Source organism: Gastrolobium bilobum, unplaced genomic scaffold (assembly GCF_033153095.1).
Source record: "Gastrolobium bilobum isolate Gb01-03AN ecotype WA unplaced genomic scaffold, APGP_CSIRO_Gbil_v1 utg16899, whole genome shotgun sequence".
NCBI classification, from domain to species: domain Eukaryota; kingdom Viridiplantae; phylum Streptophyta; class Magnoliopsida; order Fabales; family Fabaceae; genus Gastrolobium; species Gastrolobium bilobum.
Window position 1 is genome coordinate 315,207 of NW_026897411.1, and position 11,520 is coordinate 326,726.

Below are 11,520 nucleotides of genomic sequence, written 5' to 3' on the forward strand. Positions count from 1 at the left end.
TTTAATAAATATTTGATAAAGTTATTAGAAATATGTTTTAGGAGCACGTTCCTTAATGTCTCTATTAATTAATACATACAGAACCTCTACGAGTGATGATATGACATTGTCTCGTCAAATTGTGTACTTAATAATTAGCTAGCAACAAAAGACAACAGAAAAGGTCAACCTTCTGATTTTTTCTCCCATACAAAACTATAGGTATATTTTTCACTATAAATTGAGGCAGTACTCAACCACAATCATCAAAACCAACATTCAAAACCAGAATAATCAAATCCAAACTTCATCAACCTCCAAGATGTCTTGCTCAAAGCTCATTTCCTCTTTTCTCTTCTCTCTAACCTTGGTTCTTCTTCTCCAAACATCTTTTGAAGCTGACCCTCTTTTCCATTCGTGTTCAAGTTCTGAAATTTTCACATCCAACACTCCCTATGAATCAAACTTGAAAACGCTCATAAACTCACTTATTTACAAAACCCCTTCAACAGGCTTTGGTGTTAGCTCAGTTGGCCAATACGAAAGCCAACCAGTGTATGGACTCGCTCTTTGCCGCGTCGATGTCTCACCCACAGAATGCAAAACTTGTGTTATTGAAGCAACCAAAGAAATCCTCAATCTTTGTCCATACAACAAAGGTGCCATCATATGGTACGACAACTGTTTGTTCAAGTATTTGGACACAGATTTCATTAGCAAGATTGATGAGGCAAACAAGTTCTCTCTGTTGAACGTGCAAGACGTGAGTGATCCTAACATGTTCAACTACATGACCAAGGAATTGTTGGGTGTACATCACCAAGTATGGTAAATTTATCAACGATCAAAGTGTTCAAATCTTTGAGTTGATTTTTTTGTTTTTTGTTTTTTTGTAATATGAGTTGATTTAATTTAAATGTGTATAATTTGATTCAATTGTTGATGATTTTGATGCTGTGAATGATATGATCGTTGTGTATTACTTTATAGCTGGATTGAAGTTTATTATTTGATATACGAGTTATTATCAAATAACGTTATATCAAAAGTTAAAGATAATAAAAAGCGATTGAGGGGAGATTATGATGGCCCATTCAAAAAGAAATTTACTGAATAGAAGTGCAAAATTTTATAAACAACAATACCTTTTATTTTTACTGATTTTTTTTGCCTTTTTTGTTCTTTTGGGTTACTAATATTTTCCTCTTTTTTTGTCCTTTGAGTTATCTCAAATTTCAACTACAAGCAATTTGCATAATAGTAAATTAAGAGAAAACGACATATTGATTTTTTGCAAATCTATTTTTATGGGTAGAGTTGTTGTTGATAAATGCCTTGTAATTGAGGATATTTGATAGAAGAATTCTGTGTGCTTACGTGATACCTGAATTTACATTTTTCTTTGTTTATTTCTTTTACATGATATTATATGTGATTATCATATATGACTTTTTTTATCCCTACAAAAACTATATTTGCATGCATCCCTTGTATAAGAATCTTCACCGTTAAATTAGAAATTTAAATAATTAATTATGAGTTTAGGAAATAATTTCATAATTAACCTTAAATAGATATGGTAAGGTTAGAATAATTATCACAAGGGTTTAATATCACTGAAAGTCGCTTTTCTGATGAAAAGTGCAGATACCGCTTCTGCTTCACGGTATAAGTGCGTCCCGGTGAAGTATCCCGAAAAATTATAATAAGTGTATGAATATTCCTAGAATAATATTTAGGACTGATATAACAAGTTTGGAGTCGAAATAACGAGAACTGGCGTCAGAACTGATATCGGCTACGTAAAACGCGTACCGACAAAGTGCTGCGAAAATTATAATAAAAATATGATAAATCCTAAAAAAATGGCTAGGTTCAGAATCTGAAGTTTTAAGTTAAAATGATTAGTGGAGCTATTAGTGCTAATATAGTGAGTTTAAAACTTAAGATGCTTATAAATAGGTGAGGCATAAGTTTCTAGGTCAGAATCCTTATTTCCTACGTGCCTCCATTTCTGAGTTTGATGCTCTTCTACTTGCCACTTACTTTCCTTGGAGAAAACTCAACAAAGACTCGTCCTTTCTCTTTGATTCTTCCTCCAAATATGGTAAACACTTGGATGTGTGCTTGGTGAGGGAGAAATTTGTCACCTTCTGAGTTGTGGTTGCTGTGTGTGGGGTATGGGGGACTGCCTCTGAGTTTGGGGGAGTGTTTGAGTTTTTAAAACCACCATTGAAGCTCCAAGGAGTGAACTTTGTGAAGAAAAGACCAAACTTAAGTGCCATTTTCGTGGCCTTGTGAAGTCAGAACCTTGGGACTGACTTGAGGACTCCAAGAGCACATTTGGTTTCTGTTTTGAGCCTTTGGGGTATGTTCCCCACCTTTGATCATGAGTTTACTTGTTAAAGATCAAGTCTTGGCATGAAAAATGATAGGATTAAGTAACATGCTATAGCCAACACGAACATTGACTTAAATGTGTATAAAAATGCATGCTTGGACGTTCTAAGGTGTTAAAAACTGAGTCTTGTAAGGATATTTTCGCGAAATGCAGAAACTGCATTCTGTCGTGAAATATCCGGATATTGATATCCGGATATGGGGTTTGTGATATCCGGATATGATATCTGGATATTCCCCCGACAAATATCCGGATATTCTGAAAATTTCGAAGTTGTGCACTGTTCTGTCCAATCAGAAGTGTAGATTGGATTTCTGGACACATGATTGGTTAATGTGAACCTCTGTAATGAGTTAATTAAGTCAGCATCACCTAGATTAAGGCTTATGGCTTTGGGAGAAGCCTAATGGCATGAAACAAAAGGAAACGTTGTCATAATTAAATGAACTTCTAGATTATATATGTTGATAAGATTTCTGGTCTAAACAGATTGTAATTTTGTTGTTTGGTGACCTTGGGCTAGTGTGGACTTTGGCTTGAGATTGTTAGCTTGCGAGGTAAGCTTTCGTGTCCTCAATTTTGCCCATTGTTGGTTCCACCATACCTCATGGAGGGATGATTTATATGTATGATGTGTTTTTATGAAATTATGTGATGAATACTGAAATGCTTATGAGCTGTTTTATTAAGTACAAGTGCCTTATAATATGTATGTGGTGTACCACCTAGACGGTAATCCGGAGTATGCAGAGACATACAAGATGGCAACTCTGTGGGTGAGGTACAAGCAGCGTTCCTTGTACTGTAGGTTGTAGACGTATGTAATCCCTACATTTTTATTCTCTGACCAGTAGAATTCTTACACACATGACATGGATATATGTTGCATTGCACATATTTTGGAAATGATATTATTATACTGCTTTGGAACTTATATTGCACATATAAGTGAGTTTGAGGTGGAGAGATCCTTGAGGACCCCTTGTCTTACTGAGATTTTTTTTAGAGATCTCACCCCGTGTTGGGGCACATTTTCAGGTACAGATACCTCGGGGGTTGATACCTCTAGCGGCAGGAGGCCGGAATTGAGTTGAATTGATATGCATGTTATTGAGCTGATATGTTAGAGATTGCCATGCTTTATTTTCAGTATATTGCTATTTGAGTTGAGACTTTGTTGGGCTTTGTTGCCTTATTTGGTGAGCATGGGGGTTGTCCATGCCACATTGATATCAGTTATGTTTGCTTACACTTAAGTTGTATAATGTATCAGGATATTGTTTGATCTATGTGTTGTAGCTCCGTGACTAGATACACATATATTATATTATGAAGTTATTCAGTAGTTATTCATTGCAATTTACATACAGGCATTATTTTGGAAAAGGAATAAGTAATCCACTTGGTTAAATAATGATGATGTCATAATTGAAATTTAGCTTCCGCATTTATTTGAGCTGCGCTTAATACTGTAGTATGATAACAATCCAGGTATACCCGGGGTGTTACACCTTGCATAACAATTTCTTACATGTGTTTGAGTATTTTTTTATATATAGATTTTTTTTTGTATAAAATATAGGTTTTCATGTACTCACCCGAGTCAAGCAATTCAACCAATGATCCACCGGCTGAACCGAGTCAATAAACGGATCTGGTCTGATAATATTGGTTCTGTCCATTTTATTTGTTTTCAAAACTGAAATGCAATATGTTGTATAAACCCGACCAAAATAAAATGTAGAATACAATTAAGATGACACTTTATTGCATTATTATGATTCTTCTATAGGTGCATCAATTAATGTTGTCACAATATATAATTGTTTTACTTTTGCGAAGCGATCTGAAATTGGAGAAGCCCCCATAGACTCCGCACCTTTGTTTGGATGCTTTTTCATTGGTGTTTGCATACAAGAGATTTTACTGCTAAATGGGGTGGCTCCCGTTGTGCCAATCTTGCAGTAACGAAGTGGAGAGTATTGTTCATGTGTTCCGTGATTGTAAAAAGGTTGTTCCCATTTGGAATATATGGTTTTCGGGAAGTATTCGGACATACTTTCTTTCTTTACCTCTTGAGGAATGGATTCACAAAGATCTTAGTAAAGGATGGTCTCATCAACAGGTGCTTGATTGGAGGGATATTTTCATTACGACCACGTGGTTTCTTTGGAGATGGAGAAACAATAAAGTCCATGAACCATCATACACTAGACCTGATAATCCAATTTTTGTAATCACTACATATATAGGTGAAATTAAAGTTAGCATGAGTTCGCAGAACCAGGTTCAGTGTATTAGACCAATCACAGGTCAAGATAGATGGATTGCCCCTCCACAAGGATGGTGGAAAATCAATATTGATGCTGTTGTGAGGAAAAGCCCAAACTTATTAGCTGCTTGTGGGAGTCTTATAAAAAATGAACATGGTAACTGGTTTGCTGGTTTTTTGTATAACATTGGGATATGTCATCTTTACATTGGTGAGCTATGGGTGATATTTAGGTCGTGTTTGGTACTAGGATTATTGTGAAAAGCCTGGGAAAGTGATTTTGGATAAATTGGAATGCCATGTTTAGTAACCCAAAAATGAAAATTATCTCGAGAATTTTTTTCTCCAGGCTTTCATCATACTGTGTAAATCATGCCCTAGATTCCAGCGCTCAAATACCACACATTTGTTGGTATTGTTCCTTTTTCAGGTAAATGAAAAATTAGATGTGAACATTCTGACTAAATTAACCCTAAACGTTGAAAAATGTAACCCTCATTTTCTTTATGAAACAATGGAGTCTTGATTTACACCCACGTTCTCTGATGAAAATACACGTCTAGTGACACGAGCTATCGAACTCGCGCAAATTAAAAATTATTTTTTTATTAGGGTTCAGAAAATTTGTAGTAGAGTGGAAACCCTAAGTCGTCTCTCTAGGAAATTGCTTGGGTAAAAATCGTTTGTCAAAACAGAAATTAAAAGGGGGTTTTTGAATTTTGGTTGAATAATTTAAAAGGCAGAATATGAAATTGGATTTAAAATTCGTAATTAAAAATAACCAACCTAAGGTTTGGGTTCCATGGATGTCTTTCCTCGGATAAGAAGATATCAGAATCGTAATTGATTTGTCAATCAAATCAGAATCCTTATTTTCAATTGACAACCCTCTCTAAGCGATCGCTTAGCATTTGATCAAATATGGTGCTTCTACTCATACAATCGCAGAGTATCAGCCCGCTTGATTTAAGGTCATAGGGTCAATCAACCTAATCATCAAATCTGATGATTAATCCCTTTCCATAATCGCAATCGCGAACCTCAGATTGAATATCCACGATCGCACGATATCAATCTGAGTTGGGAAGGGAAACAAGACTGATTTAAAATAAAGCGCAGACCCTCAAGACCAATCCATGGAATCCGTTACCCTTAGGTTGATTAAAAGGTTCTTAGCCTCGCATGGCTAAGGTAAACATAAAAAGAAGAGAAAGAAAAAGATGAAGAACATAATTGAATAAAAACTCAGAGAGAACTTTTCTGTTGTACAAAACTGACTGCTGAAGGGTTTCCTAGAGTCTCCCTTAAATAGTCGTCACGCAGGATGGCTAGGGTTTCACTGCTTCAGCCCAAACATAAAATAAATGCTAAATAAAATAAAATAAAACAATAAAACATGGCCTTGGGCCCTAAACACATTGGGTCCTAATGTGAATTACAAGTTCAAACGTCAAAATAAAATTCCAGCAAAACACGTCATCTTGAGATCAAGTTTCGACCATCTTCCCGTCTGAATTGGGCTTCAGTAGCTAAAATAGCGATTGTAGCCCTATCTGTTAGCTGCAAAAAGCAACAAGAATGGAGTCAATCGGACATCTGTGGAGTGAGATATAGTCAAAATACGGAAGTAGTGTAAATCTGGAAAATTATGACGAAAATCAATTAAACCCAACTAAAATCTAGAATTGTGAATTGACCCAAAAGACCTTTATTTAATTCAAATAAATAATAAAAATACCAAACAAGAGTAATAAATAAGTGTAACAAAATATGAGTTATCATCTAGCACCCACGTCGACCACAACAAAGAGGATTCAGAGATCTCTCTGGCGAGGACGAGGACATCGGAGTTCAAGTCATGCGATCTTCAAGCTCTGAGGAGGTCATCGTCTCCATTGACGAAGAGGACAAAGAGATGCACATTTTCTCACTCTCAATTTCTTTATTGTAGCCAATGAATAGATGACCAAAATATGGCCCAAAATTTCCACTTTTTCTCACTTTTCTTGGCTAAAATCTGGGATTTTGTTTGATTTGTTTATAGCTGATGGAAATTTTGTTGGCTAAAAAAAATGGGTAATACCCAAAATCGGAGAATGAGAGAGTTGATAAGGGTAGTTTTGTAAATTTGATTTACATTCTCAGTAATATTTTTCAATCAACCAAATATAGCATCAACAAAATTATCCCAATATTTTCTGAAATATTTTGACCTACTAAACAACTTTTTGATAACATTCCTTATAAACTCATTTTCACATCATATTCATGGAAATCATCATTCTCGGGTTAAAAAAAAATTATTGACCAAATGCCCCCTTAAAGGTCTTCGGTTGGCTTGGAATAGGAAAACTCAGTTCTTAATAGTTGAGATTTTTGAGAGTGATTGTTTAATGTGTTCGCTTATTCTGCAATTACTGCATATAAGTTATTTGTAGTAAGTCCAATACGACGTCGATTTGGGACGGAAATCATGGTGTTTTTATAATTTTAATTTATTTCAGGGTTATTATAGTCTTCATAATTATAATTTTTTAATATTTTAATTCCAAAACGACGTCGTTTTGAGAATAAATACAGATAACTTACCTGGAGTAACTACTGAAATATTTTTTTGTTGTTTAATATACAATTCAGTGTAACGGTCGAATTATAATTATTTACTTCAAAAAATACAAAATTATAATATTAAAAAAAATTCTCTTTAAAAATTGTCGACCATTGACTTGAAGATAGAGAATAAAATAATTTTAATATTATAAAAACGTAATTGTAAATATGGTTATAATGGATACTCGGTGCAACAGTTTTTATTTTAAAATGCTCGTCATCCATGTGAAAAGGAATGCTAATAAATGCGCTGACTACTTTGATAAACAAGCCCTTCATTCTAGAGAATCTTTTGTTGTGCTCCCTGAAGCACCGTCAGCTTTGGATCTTCTTCTGAATGTTAATTTGTAGTTTTCTTTGGTGACTTTGCCCCTCCTTTGTATTAAAAAAAAAAAAAAATAAGTATAGAATTTTTCCTTAAACAATATTTATTATAAATATATTAATTATAAAATAATTTACATTTATGTTAAACTAAGGGACTTTGACCTTTTGAGCCTCGCCGTTACCACCTCTATACAGTCGCTTTTCATGCCATTCTTTCTTTTTTTGAATACATTTTCATGCCATTCTTCTGTATGAATGGGAGTGGGCTAATGGTGCTACGCATGCAGGGTGTGGTGGGGACAATTGTGGTATTTAAAATGGTCAATAGAAAATGTCAATTACTTGAACTTATCCTCAAAGGCATATAAATAGGCTCTCTCTTCACAATCCCAAAATCAAAACCATCTTAAACAAAGATTTTCTTGATCACCTTAGCTTCATCCAAAATGTCTCCCTTAAAAATCTTTACCGTTATTCTCTTCTCCCTGACCTCAGCTCTCATCCTCCAAACATCTTTTGGAGCTGACCCTCTATTCCATTTATGTTCAAGCTCACAGAACTTCACACCTAACAGTTTCTATGAATCAAACTTGAAAACGCTCATCAACTCACTTATCTACAAGACCCCTCCAACAGGTTTTGGTGTTTTCTCAGGTGGCCAATTCCAAAACCAACAAACATATGGACTCGCTCTTTGCAGGGGTGATGTCTCAAGCTCAGATTGCAAAACCTGTGTTTCTGAGGCTACCAAAGAAATTCGCAGTCGCTGTCCTTACAACAAAGGTGCCATCATATGGTATGATCACTGCTTGTTCAAGTACTTGGATACAGATTTCTTTGGTAATATTGACAACACAAACAAGATGTATATGTGGAACTTGAATAACGTAAGTACTGACTCTGCCTCTTTCAACAACATGGATAAGATTTTGTTGAGTGTACTTGCTTATAAAGTTTCTGTGGACCCTAAAGCGTATGTATCGGGAAAGCTATTGATTGGAGAATCAAAGAAAGTTTATGGGTTAGCTCAGTGCCCGAGGAACCGTACAAGAATGGGTTGCAAGAAAGGTCTTGATTATGCAATTAGAGAACTTCCCAAGTATTTTTCTATTGAAAACAAGGAAGAGAAGTTGTCGGCGGAAGTTGCAACATCCGATATGAGATTTACTTAGGTGTTTATGGAGCGGTTCACATTTTTTTTTTTTACACTTTGATATTTTAGTGCTTTTAATTAGAGCCTCACATCCCCACAAGTCATCTTCTTATTTTGGTGTCAAGTATAAGTCAAGAGCACCATAGTCTGTTACACGTAAGTTATCACTGATACTCCAAGACTTTCATCATCTATGAATGAAGATAAAAATTATATCCATTACAAATGAAAAAAAATGAAATGAAGGACGGCAAATAGATTGGAAAATGATTCATAGGCATACTCATTTAAAATTATCCGTGGCAAGTGGTAAGGATTCAACATGTGAAACTAGCGCTGACAATAGTGCAAACATTGTTGAAGCTGTACCTAAAAGAGCTTTGGATAACTTAGGAAGAAGGGGTACAAGGAAAAACGAACCTGCCACTCTGCGAGGAGTTTGGCAGAGAGAACGGAGAGAAATCAAAGGACCACAATCTTGAATATAATGAAGCAGAGGAAACCCAGAAAAATCAAGACGCAGAGGAATCAACCACTACCAACTATCTGGTCGAAGCATCGTGTCGAAGGGTGCCGTTCACCGGAGATGGTCGAGATTCGAGAACGGAGAAGAAGACGACGAAAAAGAGAAAGAAGGTGTAAGGGATTTCTGAAATCAAAGAACAACAACGTGGGTATTTTGAAAGAGAATAGTCAAAGAAGAATTAGAGTTCACAAATCTCATTCGATTTGTTGGGTATTTTGTAATTTTGAATGAAAAAATGATAGTGTATGTGACACGTTCTTTGCAAACATGAGGACCGGACAGCATCTGACATGATCCGCGGTTCTGTTGTAGCCGCGTCTCAAACATGTTCTCCAACCAACCGCGTCCAAGCCTATATATTAAACCCTCACCAGCTAAACGTTCCCTTCCACCTAAAACTTCCTTCTGCATTGGTGTTTTGCATTTTACTTTGCCTTTTCCCGTTTTGTTATGCAGAAGCTGTGTTTCACCTAAAACTTCCTTCCACCTAAACGTTGCCTTTTGCAATTCATATTTAAACAGTTGATTTGAGGTGTTTTGTTCAAAGTCATATATTATATTCTTTGTTTTATTTATTATTCTTTTGTTATGACATACTAATTTTTTTGCATTTAATGCCTTCCTTGTACGAATTATATAAAACAGACATACAGTTTAATAATATTAATACCAATTAAATATACAACAGTAATAAAGTTTAATAATATTAATACCAATTAAATATACAACAGTAATTAGGTTTAATAATATTAATATAGCATATTTAACAATTTTAATAGATTAAATAATACTAATAATAAGCTTTCTATGAAATTAAATATTAAATAGTAATAGTATAAATAATATCAAATTATAAAATCTAAATGCACTAACCTAACATTTAACGCTAACAAAAATCGAAACTCAAAAACCAACATAAATAAGACCACTACCCTAATATATTTAAGGGAAAACTTTATTTTCACCCACCCTAGTTTTGTAATTTATCATTTGATCTCCTATGGTTTGAAACTTATCAGTTAGATCCACTATGGTGAGATATTTTGTCATTCAACCTCTGATGGTTTCAAATTTTCACTTAGACCCCTTGGTTATAAAAAATTGAGAAAACTTCATTTTCACCCACTCAGATTTTGTGATTTATCATTTCACCTCCCGTGATTTTAAATTTATTAATTAGACCCATTGTGCTAATATTTTGTTATTTAACCCTCTATAATTTCAAATTTTCACTTAGACCCCTTGTGGTTACAAAAAATTTCACTTAGACACCTTGTGGTTTAAAAAATAAATATTTAAAATACATTTTCTCTCTTTTTATTTTATATCCTCATGTAATGAATGCATTTATGGTTTAAAAAATATTTAAGTTATTTATTCTAAAATTAATTTATAAGTTATCTTAGTTTTTTTTAAATATATTTGAAATTAAAAAAATATTATTTAAGATAAATTAAATATGTATGATCAAAATAAGGTATTTACTTTCTTTAGATAATTTTATAACGATATTGGATAAAAAAATAGATAAAATTAAGTAATATTTTATTTGAATTTATTTTCTTGATAAGAATAGGTGAATTTTTTTAAAAAAATTATTTTTTAAACCCTAAATGCATTAGGTAAGGATATAAAAAAAACATTTACTTTAAATATTTATTTTTTAAATTTTTTATTTTTGTAATCACAAGGGGTTTAAGTGAAAAATTTTCTTACCACAAAGTGTTTAAGTGAAAGTTTGAAACCACGAGGGGTTAAATGATAAATATTTAAGCACAATGAGTCTAAGTGATAAGTTTAAAATCACAGGGGATCAAATGATAAATCACAAAACCCACAATGGGTGAAAATGAAGTTTTTAATAATACATTTATATCATATTTAACTGCCATACCAATACGTTTCCAACAGCTTATGCATTTACATTCAAACATAATAACATCTTATTTAATTAAATACAATCATAATTGGCTTACCAAAAAAAAAAAAAAATACAATCATAATCGTATTTTGTATAAGCTGGGCAGAAAACGAAAACAAAACCTGGGCATAATCTTATTTAATAACATCTTATTTAATTAAATACAATCACAATCATAATCTTGTTTAACACCTAATATTTTGAAACAAAAACGAAACCTGGGCAGAAAACCTAATAATACATATGCAAACTATTAAATATCACTTACTTGCAAAACTAGGAAATCCCAAACAAAAGTGTACAAAAGTTCGCACCACCGAGACGCGCTCCA

General features: G+C 33.7%; 1 protein-coding gene and 1 pseudogene across 1 annotated transcript; both read left to right on the top strand.

Moving 5' to 3' along the window:
• Nucleotides 1-301: 301 nt before the first annotated feature.
• Nucleotides 302-1,096, top strand: LOC133306733 (cysteine-rich repeat secretory protein 38-like). Its single transcript, XM_061507099.1, has 2 exons — nt 302-807; nt 970-1,096. The coding sequence occupies exons 1-2, from the start codon at nt 302-304 to the stop codon at nt 1,094-1,096; spliced, it is 633 nt and encodes a 210-aa protein (XP_061363083.1).
• Nucleotides 1,097-8,035: 6,939 nt separating this feature from the next.
• Nucleotides 8,036-9,384, top strand: LOC133306734 (cysteine-rich repeat secretory protein 38-like; annotated as a pseudogene).
• Nucleotides 9,385-11,520: the final 2,136 nt, after the last annotated feature.

What these genes read in the sequence shown, in the direction of transcription:
- LOC133306733 (XM_061507099.1), top strand. Translation starts at nt 302, where the DNA reads ATGTCTTGCTCAAAGCTCATTTCCTCTTTTCTCTTCTCTCTAACCTTG. An exon ending in GGTGTACATCACCAAGTATG is followed by an intron (nt 808 to 969) that starts GTAAATTTATCA and finishes ATTACTTTATAG; the next exon opens with CTGGATTGAAGTTTATTATT.